The sequence below is a fragment of the Sceloporus occidentalis genome, unplaced genomic scaffold (assembly GCF_023333645.1).
Source record: "Sceloporus occidentalis isolate IW3139 unplaced genomic scaffold, rSceOcc1.0.p SCAF_17, whole genome shotgun sequence".
NCBI classification, from domain to species: domain Eukaryota; kingdom Metazoa; phylum Chordata; class Lepidosauria; order Squamata; family Phrynosomatidae; genus Sceloporus; species Sceloporus occidentalis.
In genome coordinates, this window is record NW_028316997.1 from 9,438,024 (window position 1) to 9,458,353 (window position 20,330).

At 37.9% G+C, this 20,330-nt stretch overlaps 1 protein-coding gene across 1 annotated transcript in view; it reads right to left on the minus strand.

The window, feature by feature from the left end:
* Positions 1-20,330, minus strand: part of LOC149302818 (calcium-dependent secretion activator 2-like) — a 112,173-nt gene that overhangs the window by 79,576 nt on the left and 12,267 nt on the right. Inside the window, exons 2-8 of the mRNA XM_089482176.1 lie at positions 15,793-15,906; positions 15,077-15,409; positions 12,374-12,454; positions 11,676-11,912; positions 10,661-10,782; positions 7,721-7,832; positions 1,955-2,094 (exon numbers count right to left, since the gene is read on the minus strand). Of these exons, the coding sequence (XP_089338302.1) occupies positions 1,955-2,094; positions 7,721-7,832; positions 10,661-10,782; positions 11,676-11,912; positions 12,374-12,454; positions 15,077-15,409; positions 15,793-15,906 (1,139 nt within the window). The remainder of the gene's footprint in view (positions 1-1,954; positions 2,095-7,720; positions 7,833-10,660; positions 10,783-11,675; positions 11,913-12,373; positions 12,455-15,076; positions 15,410-15,792; positions 15,907-20,330) is intronic.

Sequence of the window (20,330 nt, forward strand, 5' to 3'; positions counted from 1 at the left end):
GATGTCTGATAAGTCATCAACAACCGTTATTGGCAAACTGAAAGCCACCTTTGCTAGACATGGCATCCCAACAGAAGTAATCAGTGATCATGTACCCTTTGCCAGTGCCAAGATGAAGGCATTTGCTGCAGCATGGGGGATAAAGTTTATTCACTCTAGTCCTGGGTACCCACAATCTAATGGACTAGCAGAAAGGACAGTAAAAACTATTAAACTCATGCTCCAAAAGACATGGGAATCAGGGGTGGATCCTCATATTGGGCTTTTAGAACTACGCAACACTCCAATCACTGGAATGGCCTATTCCCCCGCACAGCTCTTAATGGGTCGGACTTTTCGAACCAAGTTACCTGTTGTGGCTGCTGCATTAAAGCCCCAGATTCCAAAGAATGCACACCGGGGATTGAGAGACATTCAGCGCAGGCAGAAAGTTTATTATGATCATGGCGCCAAGCTACTACCAGCCTTCCAAAAAGGGGATGCAGTGCGTATGGAGACATCCGTTGGTTGGCAGCCTGCAAAGATATTATTTGTTGGTCCTGAGACAAGATCTTATGTAATTGAAACACCGGATGGCAGAAAGTACAGGTGAAACTGGCGTCATCTCAGGATGGATAACACATATGATCAAGACCACTCAGAGCCACAGGTACTTGTAACTAAAAGTAGAGCAGAGTCAACAATCACACACGATACAGACTTGGAGAGTGAAGTGCCAGGTTCAGATGGAGACCAAGTCCCTCTAGAGTCTATAGAAGCTGCTTGCAAAACATCCCGATCTGGAAGAGTAATACGCCCTCCCGAGAGACTGAAAGATTATGTTATAGGATAAAGTATATTTAGCTTCATTTTTACAGTTTCTTTACTGTTCAGCAATGTATGTTTAAAAGGGGGGGTTTGAAAATAGTTTGGGAGATGTGGTATACTGTTGCTTTCAGAAAGGACACTCTGCACTGTTTGTGGGGAACTCTATGGTCAGTGGCCATTTTAAGTTTGAGTTCAGTTGACAGTTTGAGGGTTATGTTTTGCATCTGATCTGAATAAAGAACTGCTCTCTATAACTACTATCAAGTAGTGCTGGCTCCTGCTCTCCATGTTAAATACCACACACAGAAAACACAACAGTAATACATAAAACTTGAGATCGCTGTATCTGATGGATAATATGTAGTAAAAAAATAGAAATAATCTTATCAATTCACGCAAGTGACCACCAAGTGATAAAACAGAATAAAAATACATCCAAACTAAATATAGCAGCAACCCAAGAAAAAACATTATCCAAATGTCTGAGTTGCAGAGTACAATAGTGTAGAAAGTTTTGTCGCAACAGAGAACACAATATGTGTACTTTATGGACTCACAAGTGGATTAGTGAAAACAGGCTATTCTCATAGAATCAGTCCTTTACTTCCACTAAGTCTAAAATCAAAAGTCAGGACACATTGGCACAGTACTCTCACAGCCAGAAAGGGAAATTAAAGTCAAAGCATGTGTTGCACATAAGGAATATGCAAAACAAGCAGAATATCCAGATAATACTTTAAGAATGGTCTTGATCCAGAAGTCCTGATAAAGTGCTTCGATAAAGTGCTGTAATCCAAGGTGCTTCCCAAAGAAAGTGCTATATGCCAAAGTAAAACATGTAAACAAAATAATAACGATAAAACAAAAGCAAAAAGAATAAGTCTCACAAAAGAAAAGTCCTGATAGTTCAATGCATTTCGCACATTAAGTGACATCTTATTTACTGAAATGACTACAAAACATTGCCAAATATTACTCTAATGAAGTAGCCTAATGTGCGCTTTTCAAAAGCAGATTTTCAGAGAGGATTACAAGTCATGTGTGAGTAAGTGATTGGAAACAAACTCCTCAAGGGAGGGCGCTCTTATAGTGACCAAGGGTATTTAAAGCCTGGTGATATTCCGCTAGTTGTTGAGTTTAGTCTTACCCACTATGTTTCATGTGTGGTGGTTTATCCATCCTTACAGCCAACTTAATCTTCAGATCAGTGTCCTGGCTGTTCTTAGGAACTACCATTTTATGCAATTCTGGTAACTTGGTACTGTTTGGTGTTGGCGTCATAGTCACCTAAACAAGATTAAAATAGAAACATTCATAAGTATACAGCATAAAAACAAGTTGACTACAAAAATAGCTTTAGACTGTACAAAGTTGTAAGACAGGTTCACACTGATGGACTATTGCAATTGTGGACTGGATTACGGATATATTTTGCATCAACGTAGAAATTTAGTGGTACGACTAACCTCACAACCTTCCAAAGGGTATACATTTTACGTATTCCGACCTTCCAATTGGCAATGGCAACACCATATTAAACTACACTTAGTTTCTCAATATACAGCTGCCATACTTTGGCTCTGTTCCCTCCCTACAGTCAAAGGTTATAAAATCTAGGTGTTCCTACATTTTACATATGTATGTGGATATAGTTAAATCCTGATGTCAGTGATGCAGGATAGCTGTGAAAACAATGTTCCAGACTTGTAATAATTGATTTAAAATGAACTGTCAGAGGAAAAAAAATAGCTCATCCATTACTAAAACGGCAATGGATGTTACCCTAACATGGCCTTTTAATGACACTTAATTTTAGATATTTTTTTTTTTTACTTATGTAAACATGATTATTTAAATAGGTGCTAAAATATAAAGAAAATGCATTTAATAGAGTAAAATAATTTAAGAATCCAAGGGACACGGATAAAAAATGTCCTAAATACAAACCAACACCAAGGACCAAACTCCGCGCAGGTTTTTACAATAAAGGAAAAAGATGGCAGATAGATAACAGTTATGCATTGTATTTCTATATACAAAACCGATAAGTTTTGTCCTTATGGACGCTATTCCCCCCAACGTAGTTGTGTTTCATTTTATGAAAAAAGTTACCAATATCCAGGTGAAACGTTTCATGTTCACAGTGCACACAGTGCAGGTCGTATTTCACATTGACAAGAATACCTATTCTATCCATGATAATTTACAGCAGGCAGTTCCCAATATGGCCACATGGTGGGGAGATGCTGTTCCAAGTATCTGGATTCATTTAAATCGTTGATGAAAGAAACATAGGCATAATGTCAATACTTAATTTTGAATTTTGTAATTGAACTTTGACAATTCAATGTAAAATTACAACATTCATAAAGCTTTGTTGGAAAGAACAGCTATAAAAAAACTAAATAAAAAAAAAACTAATAAAAAACAAACTATACCTACAGATTCAGCAAACGTGAAAAAAAAAATATTCAATGCTTACTATTTAATGTGACATTTAAAACTCTATTTAGTTGTCTTATAAGACCAGTAATAACCAGGTAAGAATTTACAGTTTATATATGCACATCATACCAATTATAATTAACACTGATATCAAATACACCTAATGTTTTAACATCTTTTTCCCCCTCTGTAGAGTGCTTGCTCTACCTGCACCTGACTTTGCATCCTTTTTGACTTAACAAAAATGTAAATTAGTGGGAGTTTTTTTGCTCATCCCCACAGGGAGCTCTTAATATTACGGTAAAAATGTATCTTAATATCAAAACTGGCCTACACAAACCAAGAAACATTAAGGACTTCCAGTGGCCCAGGAAAGATCCACAGACAAATGCATATTTACAGTGGGGCAAAAAAGTATTTAGTCAGCCAACAATTGTGCAAATTCTGAGGCCTGTAATTTTCACCATAGGTACACCTCAACTATGAGAGACAGAATGAGACAACAAGGTCCATTGTCTGATTTTTAATGAATTTATTTGCAAATTATGGTGGAAAATAAGTATTTGGTCAATAACAAAAGTTCATATCAATACTTTGTTATATACCCTTTGTTGGCAATGACAGAGGTCAAACGTTTTCTGTAAGTCTTCACAAGGTTTTCACACACTGTTGCTGCTATTTTGGACCATTCCTCCATGCAGATTTCCTCTAGAGCAGTGATGTTTTGGGGCCGTCGCTGGGCAACACGGACTTTTAACTCCCTCCAAAGGTTTTCTATGTGGTTGAGATCTGTAGACTGGCTAGGCCACTCCAGGACCTTGAAATGCTTCTTTAGAAGCCACTCCTTCGTTGCCCGGGCGGTGTGTTTGGGATCATTGTCATGCTGAAAGGCCCAGCCACGTTTCATCTTCAATGCCCTTGCTGATGGATTTTTCACTCAAAATCTCACGATACATGGCCCCATTCATTCTTTCCTTTACACGGATCAGTCGCCCCAAAGCATGATGTTTCCACCCCCATGCTTCACCGTAGGTATGGTGTTCTTTGGATGCAACTCAGCATTCTTTCTCCTCCAAACACGACGAGTTGAGTTTCTACCAAAAAGTTCTACCTTGGTTTCATCTGACCATATGACATTCGCCCAATCCTCTTCCGGATCATCCAAATGCTCTCTAGCAAACTTCAGACAGGCCCGGACATGTACTGGCTTCAGCAGGGGGACACGTCTGGCACTGCATGATTTGAGTCCCTGGTGGCGTAGTGTGCTACTGATGGTAGCTTTTGTTACTTTGGTCCCAGCTCTCTGCAGGTCATTCACTAAGGCCCCCCGTGTGGTTCTGGGATTTTTGCTCACCGTTCTTGTGATCATTTTGACACCACGGGGTGAGATCTTGCGTGGAGCCTCAGATCAAGGGAGATTATCAGTGGTCCTGTATGTCTTCCATTTTCGAAAATTTGCTCCCACAGTTGATTTCTTCACACCAAGCTGCTTGCCTATTGCAGATTCAGTCTTCCCAGCCTGGTGCAGGTCTACAATTTTGTTTCTGGTGTCCTTCGACAGCTCTTTGGTCTTGGCCATAGTGGGGTTTGGAGTGTGACTGTTTGAGGTTGTGGACAGGTGTCTTTTATACTGATAACAAGTTCAAACAGGTGCCATTAATACAGGTAACGAGTGGAGGACAGAGGAGACTCTTTAAGAAGATGTTATAGGTCTGTGAGAGCCAGATATCTTGCTTGTTTGTAGGTGACCAAATACTTATTTTACAGAGGAATTTACCAATGAATTCATTAGAAATCCTACAATGTGATTTCCTGCATTCTTTCCCCCCATTCTATCTCTCATGGTTGAAGTGTACCTATGGTGAAAATTACAGGCCTCTCTCATCTTTGTAAGTGGGAGAACTTGCACAATTGGTGCCTGACTAAATACTTTTTTGCCCCACTGTAAGTACTTCAATATACATTTACTTAAATGAAAATAAAAGTATGCTCTTTTAGAAGTTGCATAAGTGAAAGAAAAAGCACTCCCTGAACTCAATGGCAGCATGTGTGCACAGAAGCTGTTATATTATATGCAGTTTGTTTGAAAAACCTCAAATTCCTAAACTCTGCACACAGTCTCGTATAGCTGCATTCTCAGGTAAAGCTGGATCATGCATGGGTACATTTAACAAGAAAGCAAGGGACATGCATGTGCAGCGTTACCGAATTTCATGGCGCTATATAAAACAAATAATAATAATGTATACTGGGCTGTGCAACTACTAGTATTCTACATGAGGTAGATTTATGTGATACAAACAGAGGGGAAAAAAATGAGGGCTATAGTTGTCTGGCACAGAATTTAATGCTTTATACCTATGGCGATACAGCATGCGAGATTCCTCAGTGGAGGGCTTTTAAGAAAAAGAAAAAAACAAACCAATATATTTAATCTAAAATCAATACATACTAGCAAGTTTAGGATGGATACACAAGATTAGAAAAACTGCCTATTAATAAAAAAAAATATATTTTATCTGATTGTAACTGTAGTGAGTAAAATTAAAACAGATTGCATCTACTTTCCAAATATTTTTATACAAACATTTCTGATTTTGGATACATTCTAAAAGGCCTCTTGTGGACAAAACCTTCCCATCTGCTCTGAGGTTTTCTTTTCTAGTAAAGACACAATACCAGAAAACAAAAAGTAGCTGATTTTGTGTTACTCCCCTATGGTTTTTGCAGGCTCATCACATGAATCCTAATATTACCAAAAACACACTATTCATCCTGATTGCGCTCTCTGCTGTAATGAGAAAAGCTGCAATTTGAATTCATTAGAAACACTGAAAATGTCATCAAGATCACAAGATGAGTGATTATGAAAATAGTAGTCCTTCAAATGTGTCAAACTTTTATATAAAAATCAAGATGCAATGCTGTATTGGCAACATCTAAATTACTTAAACCATGCTAGAATAAAATTTTAGAAATTATATCCCAGTTGATAAAAGCACACTGCCACATTACTACAGATTTATTTATTTTTGGAGAGACCCTAAAGCCACATACAACTATATGCTTTCACTTGGGGTGATTTGGACACTTTTCAGGCTGCCATTTCCAATCTCATCCAAACTTTGTGAAAATGTTAATTTTGTGTGTGTGTTTACACACAAACATTCCATGTTGCTTTTCATTTCTTGGCCAAAACATATTCAGTATTTTACAGTATGACATACGACCATTGTAGGGCTAGATACAATTTTATTTAAGTTAAACATATATATGATATATAAAGAATAAACTCTATGCACTCACAGGATGAGAGAAAAAACTGAGTTCAGCAATGCTAATTTGTACTGCTTGACCAAGACTTCTCAAAGTGGAACAGTGGAAGACTTTGCTTTAGGAGGTTAACTTGTGGAGTATGAATAGAATATCCAGATTACAGATAAGGATCTATCAAAAACATTATGGAGAACCCAAAGTGAAGATTTGCCAGAGTAATGACCTTACAAATCTTAAGAAATGCGAATCTGACTTGGAATTAGTTTTGTTGGAGAATCATCGATTAAAACTTAGTAACATGCCTACTATAGATATAATTTTGCTTCAGAAAGCACCTCATATTCCAGTTTTGAATGCTCTCCCAAACATACATAAACATTTTGTGCATCCGCACGGCAGACCTATGGTATTTGCGCAAGGTGGACTATTAGAACCATAAAGATAAATGGTTGGATTACCATCTCCAACCCATTATACAAGGTTTGAGTACATAGTTAAATCTTACAGGAGATCTAATTAACAAATTAAATAAGATATAAATTACCAGGGAGAGGATGTCACTGGAAGTATCGCCATTCTTGCTGAAGTTCACAGGAGGTTATCTTAGGGTAAAATGGTGGAGCTTCCAGGAACACCCTCTCCCCGACATGTCCACGGAGACACGGATGAAGACAGAAAATGCAAGACCAAGAGGAGGAAGATGCTAGAAAAGTGGAGCCATGAGACAAGGTAGTGGTTGGGAGACATTCAGAGTATAAGTAAATGAGAGTGAGTAAATGTGGGCATTGGACAAAATTAACCCCCCCCCCAAAATTTTCACAGGAAACTAATGGTCCAATAGATATCCACTGTGGGGTCTCATATGACCTCAGGGATCTATATAAGCCAACGGTGGCATCACCTGTTTGAGAGCCTGATCTATTGTTCACAAAAACCCTGTGATATAAAGGGATTTGTCTGGTCCTCAGGGACCAGTTTTATGTACCCCTACATCACCGGTATACCATATTGTTACTGGGTTAAACATTCAGACTTGCTCAAGGTCTCAGAAGTCAAGGACTGAGCTCCTGTGTTAACTGTCCCCACCACTCAAAGTGCTCTGTTGCCTCTATAGAACAGCCAACTAGCCATATAAAGTGGCTTTTTTGTGAAATGTGAATATTAGGTTCTAATAAAAAATACCATAACTTACCTTACCAAGCTCTTTATCCTCAAGGGCCAAAACACCAGTACTTTCTGTGAACAGCTTTACTTTTACAATGGGACGAGGGTGTGTAGTGGTAAAGTCCCCTTGTGTTCCCCATCTATAAAGAAAAGACTTGGAATGCAACATCATTTAAATAAAAGGTAAACAAACTGTGCCTTGCTGAGTGATCGAGAACCAGAGATTTTATTGTAGATTGCTAGTGACATATATATATATATATACACACACACACACACACACATACATATACTGTAGACAGATAACACACACAATCATTGAAACCTTATGGAGGTATCCAGTCAGGCCTTTGGTGTAGTAAACTGGACAGCATGTTTTATTCAGATTATATATGCAACATTTTATACCAAACCCCATTGGGGTGGGGGTGGTTCAAGTTTGTCCTACAATCTGCAAATCACCTGCAGCACAAGAATACACAGACATTTTAACCATAAGACAACAAATTACTCAAATTTAGTTTTTACCAATTGCAGTTGGTCATTTCAAGGATGAACTTGCTTTACATACATATCAGTGACTCTAAATCAGTGGTTTTAAACTACAAACCTAGATAGCAGCAAAACATGATTTTGTGTAATTTTGCAGTGTGAACAAAGGCATCTATATTAAAATAACTTTATAACAAGATATTTATTCAAGTCTTTTGACAGTCATAGTAAAATATATGTATCAATGGGAGATCCAGCTGCTTCAAAGAGCATAGAATGTGTTTTTTGAAAAGGTTATTCAAGACCACTTCCACCAAGAAGGTTAAACTCCTGGCTGGTGGTCCATGTACCCCAGGATTCTGCCATAATGATGAAATTATTAATGAGACAAATTTATATAAACACACTATGTTAACCCCATCTGTCACACACTTAAATATAAAAGTAAAAAATTAAAAAATTAAAAGTTAAAAATATATAAATTCTTACATGTGAATTTTCCTTTCCTTGTGTATCCTAATGATGTAGGATTGATTAGATGTAGCTTCACCATCAGGTAGGGTGGGAACAAACAGATACTTGGCCCTCCCAACTGTCAAATCAGTGTAATGTAAAGCAACAAAGCATGCACCAAAAATAGTGTTGATGGATGATACCTGGGAATTTCCTTTCCTTATGTAACTCCCCCGTGATCCCCGGAAGCACTGATGATGAAATAGATTGTATATACATATATGTATGGTGGAAGATAAATGAAGGTACCATGGATTGCAAAAAATCCAGCTGAACAAGCCTCAGTAGAAGACCGGTCAAGTCTAATGCCTGACAAACCCAAAGATGACCAAGCAGCAGCCTTGCAAATCTGGAACAGAAATACACATGCCACCCTACCCCATGAAGTAGCCGTGGAGCAAGTGGAGAGGTTTGAGAGTCCCACACGTGGTGCTCTGGCCTCTGCCATTTAAGCTACTTGGATAGTCTGGAAAATCCATTATTGGAACATCTGGAAACTCAGACCTTTTTCTGGCATCCGCAAATGAAACAAGGAAGCAGACATGCAAAATGGTGAAGCTTCAATTCCTATTTTGTGGAAAGAACATTAGCAGAACAATATGCCAGTTCATATGAAACTGCTGAAAGATCTCAGGTGTAAAGTCAGCTGGTAACTGTAGAACTACATAATCACCCAAAAAAATTAGTGTAACGTTGTGATGGGAAGCCAAAGTGAATGAGTGAGTTCTTATTCTGGACAATGTCACCATTAATATCTGTATCCAGGGATGAGCAGCCAAATTAAAGTCCAAAAATGAATTTAAAGCTGAAATATGCACCTTACATGGAAACAATCCCTTAAAGCCAGAGTGAAGGGACTCCAAGGCCTGTGGAACCGTAGGATGCAAAGGTGTCCTTGCCCTAGCAGAACACCAGGCTGATCATCCAGATGATGTACCTTTTCCTGGTGACCATATTCGTGTTCTTTAACATAATATCTACTATTCCAGGTGGCAGTCAATGTTTAATCTCCAGGTTGTCAGTTAAAGATATGCCGGAGAGGGATGGAAAAGTGGGTAATGAGAAAACAGGTCTATACAATCTGTAAGGTATGCAGATTGTAAGAGCGCCCTTTTACAATACCCTTCTTTGCAAATCTGGAGCAAAGAGGATGATGCTGTCTGCTCCACCCATCCTGGTTTTCCAGATCAAGAACACAGAGGAATATACAGAACACAGAGACACATATCCCAATCTGAGGGACCAGTTCTATGAAAAAGCAGATAGTGTCTTTCTCTGGAAATGAAAATGATGTAGACTCCATTCCCCAGGGTGTATCTGATTATGGCTCAGATAGCCCGCTTGGAGATTCAAAGAGCCTTGAATGTGGATGGCAGCAAAACTAGCAAGATTGATCTCCAGCCAGCAAATAGGCAAGGGATAGGTCCAGAGAGTGCCACAGCCATCAGAGGGATCACTTTATCCAATAATCTGCCTCTTGGCTGAGGGTTCAGCTTGGTGAGGACAGGGGGAGAAACCACTGCCCCCAAGAGCGCTTACCCAGATATTTGCAGGCAGCCTTACTGGGAGTCTGCCAATGAGTCTGCCTGGAATAGTAGTCTCCCTATTGCTCATCTAAAAGCATGCAGGGAGACAGGAATAGAGTGCTCACATCAGCTCAAAACAATAAAAAGGCAATGAGAAAGAGCTCCTACTGGGTGCACAGCTGGAAGAGGCAAGTATTTGTTTTCCTGTTATACTGGGAGGTGGTGTTATATATTTTTTTTCACAATGTGCGACAAAAATGCTTTAATGTAATTTTCAAAAATAGACACATTAATAGTTAATTTATAATTTAACAAAATGCAAAGTGTGTGAACAGAAGAAAAATATAAAATAGTTGGTGTGACCCTTTGCCTTAAAAACCGCATGCATTCTTAAAGTTTTCCTCGCACATTCCGTATATGTAGTCAGAAGTACATACTGAGGTCTGGAGGCTTCAGCCTGGTCCGTCTGAAGTTTCTCTCCTCCCTCCACCTCCATTGTGCAATAAACAATCCGATTGGGAGCCACAGACTTCAAACCTTGGACTTCCATGATGACAATCTTCAGAGAAATACACAAAAGAGAATGATTAGAAATTGCGACAAAAGTGCTTTCTGTGCCAAGGTGTATGTGTCAGACACAAGAGTATCTGCCTGCAGTTTGTTTTGTTACCCTTTGTGAGTGTTTAAGTTAACACGTCAGCATTAGGGCAGTATAGACATTACCAAAAATTGATTGATTTATGAATTAATAGCGTCAGTGAGGATTCCTGCCTATCCTGTATAGCAGGGGCTGGGAACGTCTGGCCCACGGGCCATCTATGGCCCACAAAATCATTTTGTCTGACCCGTGGGGCAGAAGGGGCAGCAACTGCGATCACTTCCGCAGGGGCCCACTGCTTACCAGTGCAACGTATCTTGTACAGCTGAAGGGATGCTGGAGCCCAGCCGAATTTGGCTTTGGCTCCAATGTGATGCAATTGTGTTTTTTCTCTCTCATAATGGCCATGTTAAATTTCGTTTGCGTAGAGGTAAGAATTGTGCCTACTATAACATGAACACACTGATTTTTATACAAATTACTTTGATGATCTTAACGCTCAAAGTACAGGTTTAACAATTTTGTTGCTATCGTGGCCAGGAGTTGCTGTTAGTCGAGGAAATCTGGTATAACTGTGCTAGGGTGAGCCCATGTCTTAAATGTCACAGGAGCCTACCAACTACACCCAATTCCTAACTTCCCACTCACACACAAATATATATACAAGAACAGGGGTTAGGCTGTCATCAGGTTTTTGGGTTTCTTGGGGGGGGGGGAGGGGCTTTTTCCCCCCTCTAACTGATAAAACCTCTTCTAACCATCCCAAAATAAAAGGGCCAGGAAGTCTTTTTATACAGTGATTTGAGATTATTAATATTGTATTTAGTTAGAACAGTTAATTTCAGAATACACACCTCTAAAGTGAATGAAAGGACCACATCGGATTTTGATAACTGAACCTCATTCTCATCTCCAATGTCCAAAAATGCTGAATTCTGTGAGCGCTTCAACTTCTGCAACTTAAACTCAGGCCCCCCTTTGGATACAGGAAGACTTTCTAGATTTGCCATTAATAAATTGACTGAAGACCGCAGCTCCTCTATAAACATGCTCTCCATGTCTTTGGTTAGAAACTTTAGAAACTTCCTTTCCTTAAAAATAAAAAAATTATAAAATCAATGCAGCAAAAGCAGGGCATTTGAGTTCACTGAGCCTTTATGATGAAACCTACAAAACTACAATGTTTCTAAACAAAAGAATGCTCTAAGATATAGGAAGTCCCTGGGTCGAGCTTTCCTTTAACCACACGTAGGAAAATAGCAAAATGGGACACAGACATAGTAAGAACAAAAATGACTGAAACATTTGATATACTGAACAGAAAATGTTTACATAACACACTAAAGCGGCCATGCATTACAACTCAAAAAGCTTTTCAGCTTCCACTGTATGATTTTTTCATTGGTAAATAATTGCATTGGTTGCAATAAATACCCTTAATTAATGCATCCTGGGATTCAAAACATTCTTTATTGTATCAATGACAAGCAATTATAATGTGAGAAAAGCTAACTGGTAAAAGTGGAGAGATGGAGTACGTCAGCCTGTTCACCTTTGCCATTCGTTCCGCTACTTGTAACCGCCCATCAAGCTCTCGTCTGATCTGGGCTGCTTGTTCATCAGCATTATCCAGCTAAGCAAAAAATAAATATAAATTAAAAATAAATAATCCGAGTACCAAACCATCAGACACTACAGAATAGAATATGGGTTTTCTTTGTTTTTCATAGTTTGGGATTGCACCACATGACATTTTTCATTGCTTTTTCAATTTTTTTTTTTTAAGTAATGTTTAATAGTGCTGAAATATTTCTAGTTTTTAACAGTCTAGAAAAGTTAGAAGAGGGTTAGTTTCACCCAAATGACCACGTTATGTAAATCTTCACCATTTAAGTACAACGGATCGGCATAAAATATTTTATTATAGACGCTTATCTACAAGCATGAACCTATATTTACATATTCTCTGTTTCTACTGAAACAGTACATTTAAAGATTTGTTGGTATTCACCAAGTCCCAGGCTGAAAGAAAACCAGTTAGCAGAACATTAAAGTTGTAGGTTATTCTTAGGGACAAAAATTGATAAGGGCTGCAAAACTGAACTGCACTATTCCTTTATGAGAGAGAGAAAAAAAACCAAAAAAAAACCCCAAAACACTGGTACTGGTACTGGTACTGGGGTAAAAAAATTTTTTTAAAAGTAAACACACTTGATAAAAGCATATGGGAATACTATTAAATCTATTCTTTGTATGTATAGAATTGTTTTTTATAAGATTGTACCCCTACAGCCAACTATATAATTTTAAACACACATTTCACAGGTTTTGGTTTCAGGAGGAGATTTTCAACACATGTATTTTTATGGATGCGCATCAATATTTATAGTATAAAAAATAAACAGATTTAAGACTGCTGCCTTCTCTGGATCTTCATTTATCATTGTTTGAACTTGCATCTTGAGCATTTATCATTAGCACCAATTATCAGCGACGACATTCATAAAAAGATGTATTGCGTACAAAATTATGGAATTCTTATTGTGAAACAAAGTAAGTTTTTCATGCAGCAAAAGCTTAACTGTATGATGGGGTGTTGCCATATGCCCAGAGGCACCAATTTCTATTCAGTATTTTAGGTGAAATATATGGAGACTAACAGAAAAATGAACAGTCACCACAAATAAAAGTTATAAAAATAAAAAAATAAGACTATTGCTCAAGGGATCTATACTTCTTTAGCCAGGTTTAATTATGAGAACACAGTATCCTACAGACAAACATATCTAATGTTAATTCAAAATGGAAAATGCCCATAGGCTACATTTCTGTTACATACAATATGATAAACACAATAACAAGGAACGACACTATGTGTAGGGTTTTTAAACTGTTGACATTCATTCTAAAAATATTCTGTTACATTTACTGCTTATTCTGACCTTATTATGTACTGTATGTGGCAGTCTCTGCTAATATAGAACAGCGTCTAGCTTGACTGGGACACTGGAGAAAGACAAGCGTTTGCTTACTAACATGTTCTTTAGTCAAATGCAGCAACCACCGTGGGTGGAATCCATCCTCCATGTAGGACAGCTTCCACCAATGCACTACCTATAAGAAGCCATCCGTTCTACTTTTAGGCTGAGTTTTTAGGCAAAGAAATACAGCAGAGACAAAGATAAAACATTTTAGTTTTGCTGCTTCTGGTTCACCTGAGAGGACTAGTGAGCAAATATAACAATTTAGTTTGGGACTCTTCAGGTAGCGGACAGTCACACGAAAGTACATCATGCATAGTACATCCTTGGTCTACAGTATTAGATCTTTGCACTTCTACTATCCCAACTACAGATTCCATCCAGCCTCATCTTGTTTCCTAACCCAAGAAACCAAAACATGCCAGGAGAAAAAAACAAACATAACATGATGCACTTGCTGCTGCATTGTAGTAGATAACAGCATTAGCAAGGAACCCATCGAAACAATATAATAAAATGCAGCTTTTTCAAGTATAAAAACTACATTGCTAATTGGTTTGGAAAGCATTATCGGTACTGCGCTACAATAATCTGTCATCTATAGCTTTGTTGGGAGTGGGACATGAAGCCACAGATCACACTTGACTCTGTCCAACCTGAAGAGGAGATGATTGAATTCATGGTGGCTGCTGCATTGAAAGCAAAGAAAATAGCAAGAAATGTATGAAGAATTTCACTTGCTCTGCACAAGTCCAACCAGTGTTCTTCACATGGTTGTTTTATATTATCACATATTTAACACCATTAGGTTTAAACAGTTTGTTTAAAGCGTTACATTTTCCATGCTTTGAAGCGTCTTAAAATGGAACTGAATAAAACACAAAATTAAATCTTACAGTGCTGCAGATTTAAGGGGCAGTTTAATGCCACCAACACCCCTCTAATAAAACGGTGTGTGTTATTTAGCGCAGGAAATTCTGCAGTAGCCCCACATTAGCAAAATATACACCTAAAAAAAAAAAAACTAGGTATACAAAAAAACGTTTTAAATATTAATATAGACCTTTTACAAGCAAAATACTGAAAACCTTAATTCATTTATAATCATGAATCAAAAAAAATTTATTGTATCATTGATAGTAGATTAGAAAGGATGCTACAGTTATTATGTATTCGTGTTTAGATATTTTCTTTGTTGGCCCATAAATCCTATGTATAAATGTCATGGAAACTAAACACTGTAGCGTTAGGCAGGCATTCTGGCATTTACTTACCTGACAAGCATTGTATAGCAACTGATGTTCCAGCTTCTTAATGCCCAAGATCTGCTGAAACATTTCATAAAGCTGTTCTTTGCTAAGTATTAGTTCTGATACTGCACTGAGTGCCATTCTGTTTGTCTGTTTGCGAAGGTCCTCCTCTCCTCTGAATATGGCATCATATTTAGCAATCCAAGAGCTCAGAACGGTTTCCTTACTTAAGCCATCAATTTCTGGCAAACTTCGAACTCTCTTTTCTATATTCTTTTTAAACACTTCCCTGAAATCATTTGAAGAGCATCCTCCACTGTGTACCATTCGGGCAACTCTCTCGCTTTTTAGAAACACCTGTTTTTGAGGAGAAAAAAAAATCGGAATCGCCTTAACATTGAAACTGAAAGTTTGTGTAACTATTTCACAATTATGGCTATATTAACCAAACAGCTGACTGATTATTATTAAACACCATGGTTCGCCAATAACTAGGAAAAAATGATACAGAGAAAGAAAAGAGAAAAATTATCCTTTGTGAAATATTATTTTTTATTTATATAGCGCCAACAGTTTACGCAGCGCTTAATACAATACATAAATTCAAGGGATATGACAAGACAAGATATTTCATAGCAGTTGAGACAGAAGGTGCTATGGGAAATTAATAAATCACACCCAAATTTATTTAGGAAGCAGAAAACAAACAGGCTTCCATATTGAAACCCTTTTGCACTTACCTCACAGTAACTCCTAACAGCATTACAAAATGCTTCATCAGCGACAATTTGGGTTTCCCCATTAAGAAAGGCCTGGAACCGGTCTCTTATGGTCTGGAGCTGCTGCTTGTTGAGCTAGAAAACCAGGAGAAATAAGGTTTAAGCGGACACCGTTTGGAATAAATCACTAGAAAAACAACACAGTTTATTTGTAGTGGGCATAAGATAATAGAGACATAATAGAGATAAAAGGTATAGTACTAGCCTTTTCCTTAATTTACGGGCAAAGTGTTTCGGCCACTTAACTTACTGTATTGTTTTGGTTTAGTTATTAAGGAAATCAGTATATGCATTTTATTCATTAAGCAAAATAACGCATAAAAAAACATTTAACAGAAAGTTATTCAATAATACTCCAAGTTTTGCACTTAACTCAACTGACAACATTGTTACGCCTATCTCGTGAAACAAATCCTTAACAAAATTGAAAAGAGGTATGAAAAAAAAAAAAATATATACACACACACCATCAAAGATTCTTACTCATGTACATCGGCAAACGTGGTGTACATGATACAATGTTCTGCATGTGACAAAGGGTGCTACATTGGAGAAACGGGGCTTAAACTGCACCTTAGAATGAACCTGCACCGAAGCTCCATCAAAAACCATGAGGAAGAATGATGCCCACGGGGGGGCCAGCATGGGCTATAGTGGGCCTTGACTGTTGTGCGGAGGAGGGGGTAGGCTTTTTGGCGGGAATTTCGGGGGTGGAGTTGGGGGTAGATTATATAAGTGGCTGCTTTCCCGGGCTCAGGAACCATTTTTTGTGGTTAGCTTACCTGGTTGCGTGTCCCACCCTCCCTCCCTTTTTGTTTTGTTTGAAGGTTTGTGTCGTTTGTCACAGTCTGTGGGGCGGCAGCTTGCCAGGTATCCAGGGGGTTAATGTGGTGGTAAGTGAATGGTTGGTAACATCTGGTGGGAGGTTCTTGGCTGTCAGTGCTGGAACCTCAGGTCAGGGTGGGGGCATCTCGGTATGTCCCTTCCTTAAGTGGCATTTGGTTATGGTACCTGGATTGCTTGGCAAGCTTGGGTGTTTTATTGTATATATTTACATGTTGGTGTTTTGAGTCATTGTCCTTGTTAACGCACCTATGTTTATTGTTTCAGGTTTTGGCGTGACAATGACTCTAATAAATAAAATTGGCTGTGGCCTTTTCTCATCCATATTTATGGTGTGCGGTGTCATTATTGGGGGGTTTTTAATGGGGAGTTAAGCCTAGCCCGGAGAATCGAAGCTACAACAGTCAAAATATTGCAGCCCGGTAGGACATCATTTCACACAGAACAATCACTCCATCCAAAACCTAAAAATTAAAGTACTCAAAGGAAATTTCAGAGACTCTCAGGAAAGAAAAACATTTGAGATGAAAATGATTACACATTTTAACACCATAAAAGAGGGACTTAAAGTGGATTCTGGTTTCCTTACACACTACCAGAACTTCATATGAACTTCATCTAAACATCCAATTTGTGTCTAATTGCTGTTATTATCTTTGATGTTTTACTGTGGTTATTGGTTTATTTGTATCTCTCTACCTCTCTGCATTTCTCACCTCCAGACCTATTATTTATGACACCCCACTCAACCCCCCCCTTCTCTTATACCATCACTTGTTTTAAGTTGTAACCTCTATCATGTTGATTAGTATTGCTTCAGACCTGATGAAGGGAGGATAACTCTCGAAAGCTTGTCTTTTTAATATTATGTTAGTCCAATAAAAAAGGTATCGCCGCATACTCTGCAATACTCTATTTTTTGACATCGTGTCTACTGGACTAATATGGCTTCACCCTTTTACATTACACACACATATATATACACACACACACACACACACACACACACACACAGTTACGGTTTATTCGATCTGAAAATAAAAGCATGGATACATTTAATGAAATTGAGGGGAATTAGGGTTCAACAACTAACGGGAAAAAAAATGCTAAAAATGCTTAGAAGCATCCTTTGTCCTAAAGAGGTTTTACCATTATTAGTTTCAGCATTCAGTACTTTCTTAAACAAACAGGAATCTGAAGTTTGTTTAACCTTCATACTGTTCTTTACTTTTTTACCGTTTTCTGAAGGTGTCTGTGTAGTTTGAGTCATTAGGCTCATTTTACAAGATGAATATTAATTAAGAAATCATTTTAGCTTCAAAGTTGAAGAAGCTTTTTTTGAAGACATTGATCTAACAACTCTGGCGCAGAAACTGAAGGCTATAACAAAATAGGTGGGGTAAATTTGTTACTTGTTCGTGAAGATTTTAGATATTTGTAAATTGTAGCTAGTGACTCACCATAGCGCTCTTATTTTAAAACAATGAATGTGTATGACTACATTTCCAAAAGGAACTGCGCTGAAGTCAGATTCCATATCATATGTTCCACATTTAAGGATGCCAAGGGAACCATATCTAATTAGTTGCAGACCACGTCAAAGCATGCAATACTATAATATAGTTAACATATGGTGAATTTCATAGTTCTAAGGAATCCACTATTTTCAATAAAAATACTGACCCAGGCATGCAATATTGAATATCCATTATTAAACGTATTAATTCCAACAAGATGTGCAAACCCGGCAAAGTTTCAATGTGATTTGTAAATGTGTCAAATTTCATTTGAAGAAAAGACCTATGGGATTCTGAAAGTATATGTGAATCCATATTGTCTTCTATGTTGGGGCATTAAAAAGGTATCACTTCCTACTAAAGACAGGAAAGGTTTGTGCATAATTCTAGTGGGTGAAACATACTCAGGTGCCCTCAGTATTTAGAGTTTGAGTTTTAACAGCGGCTACCATGTACTAAGAGATCCTTAAGGTAATAAAAGACCCAAAAATGGATCCCTATTTATAGCGAACAGCTCTCTAATTGTCCTGTATCTCCAGAAGGATATTAATGCGTTGAAGAGCGTTTAGACGAGGGCTACTAAAATGGTGAATGGTTTGCAGGATAATAAAATAAAAGTAAAAAACACAGGAAAAACTAAAAAGGGTTTTTTCATTTCTATGCATAACTTGCACAAAAAAGAGGGAGATGTTTACGCATTAAATTTTACCAACAAGTACAGGAGGGGAGATGTTCCAGCAAAAGGCCATACTCATAAGCTATAAGGTCAGATGTAACGTAGGGGAGTTTTACTTTACTGAGCAGGTGGTAGGCAAGTGCAACAAGCATCCTAGCAGAAGGAGTAGATGCTAACGCAGTGAAGGCATTTAAGTATACATGGGATAGCCATATAGCAAACCTAAACCTAAGATCAAGATTGAGGACTGATTAGGGTCTGAACCTTTGTAAATGGGAAAATGGGGAGTCTAGATGGGCTGAGCGGCTCTTATCTGTCATCAAGCTCTTTCTATGAGAACGTTAGGTAATTTTCCCAGCACAACACTTCACTTAACGCCAACTTGCCAAGCACATACCACTTGGCTGACTATGCAGCTGTACCTCCACAAAAAGAAAAGAAAATCATGCAGAACAGAATCAGCCATGGGAATACAAACAAAAACAGGTACTCTATTCTGGATAATATGATATATATAATAAATACAAATCGGGGCTGAATTGTCAGAGACTGGATGACACACAAACTACGTATATTTTACCAAAAAAGATGAACCATTCCCTAAAAGAAATGTGGTTGAAAACAATGAGCACTCATTTCTCATACCACTAGGTTTACAGCAAATGAGAAAAATTCTTTTACCAATTTAAAAATATCATATTATGTCAGGGACATATCCAGCAAAGAACGCACACAAAACTGACAAAAAAACAAACAAAAAAAAAACTGGCCAATGAAAGCTACAAAAAGGTTGAAGTATTAAACCTAATTATCTAGTAGATCATTAATAAGAACAGTTTGATCTGAGCCTATGTTTAAATGTAACTGCATGCAGAGCAGAGGTGTTTTGTTTTAAAGTAATGTGTGAGAAGCACCACTGAATATAAGCTACATCTACAAATTTCAAACCCTAAATTAAAGATCTCAGGCAATTTTGAATTGATTTCAACTGGCTGCAAACGATGAGATATGACTTACTAACCAGTGTTTTTTTCAATGTATTCTTTCAACTAGAATGTAGCGTCTAGGTCAGGAAAGATCATTTTTAACTTTCTGAACCAAGTGAGATATATGAAGGGCATATCTATCAGCCACATTGGAAAGTGGCATGCAAAATTTGACATTTTAAACACATCCACTGACCTAGAAGAAAAAAAATGAAAATGACAACTCTACAAGGACAGCTGGGAAAGCCAAAACATGTTTTTGTCCAGTGATAATTAGTTCAAAGCAGACAATTAAGCTTGGGGGAAGCTGGCATGTTTAATCCGACATAACAGAAGGTCCACTGTAATTGCACCCACTGAAGAAGCCAATAAATCACCAACTGCATTATGCTAGATACAGTAACCAAGCCGTCAATGTATTATCAAAAGTCAAAGAAAATGAAGTGTCAATGACATCACTACAAAATGAGAGCTCAC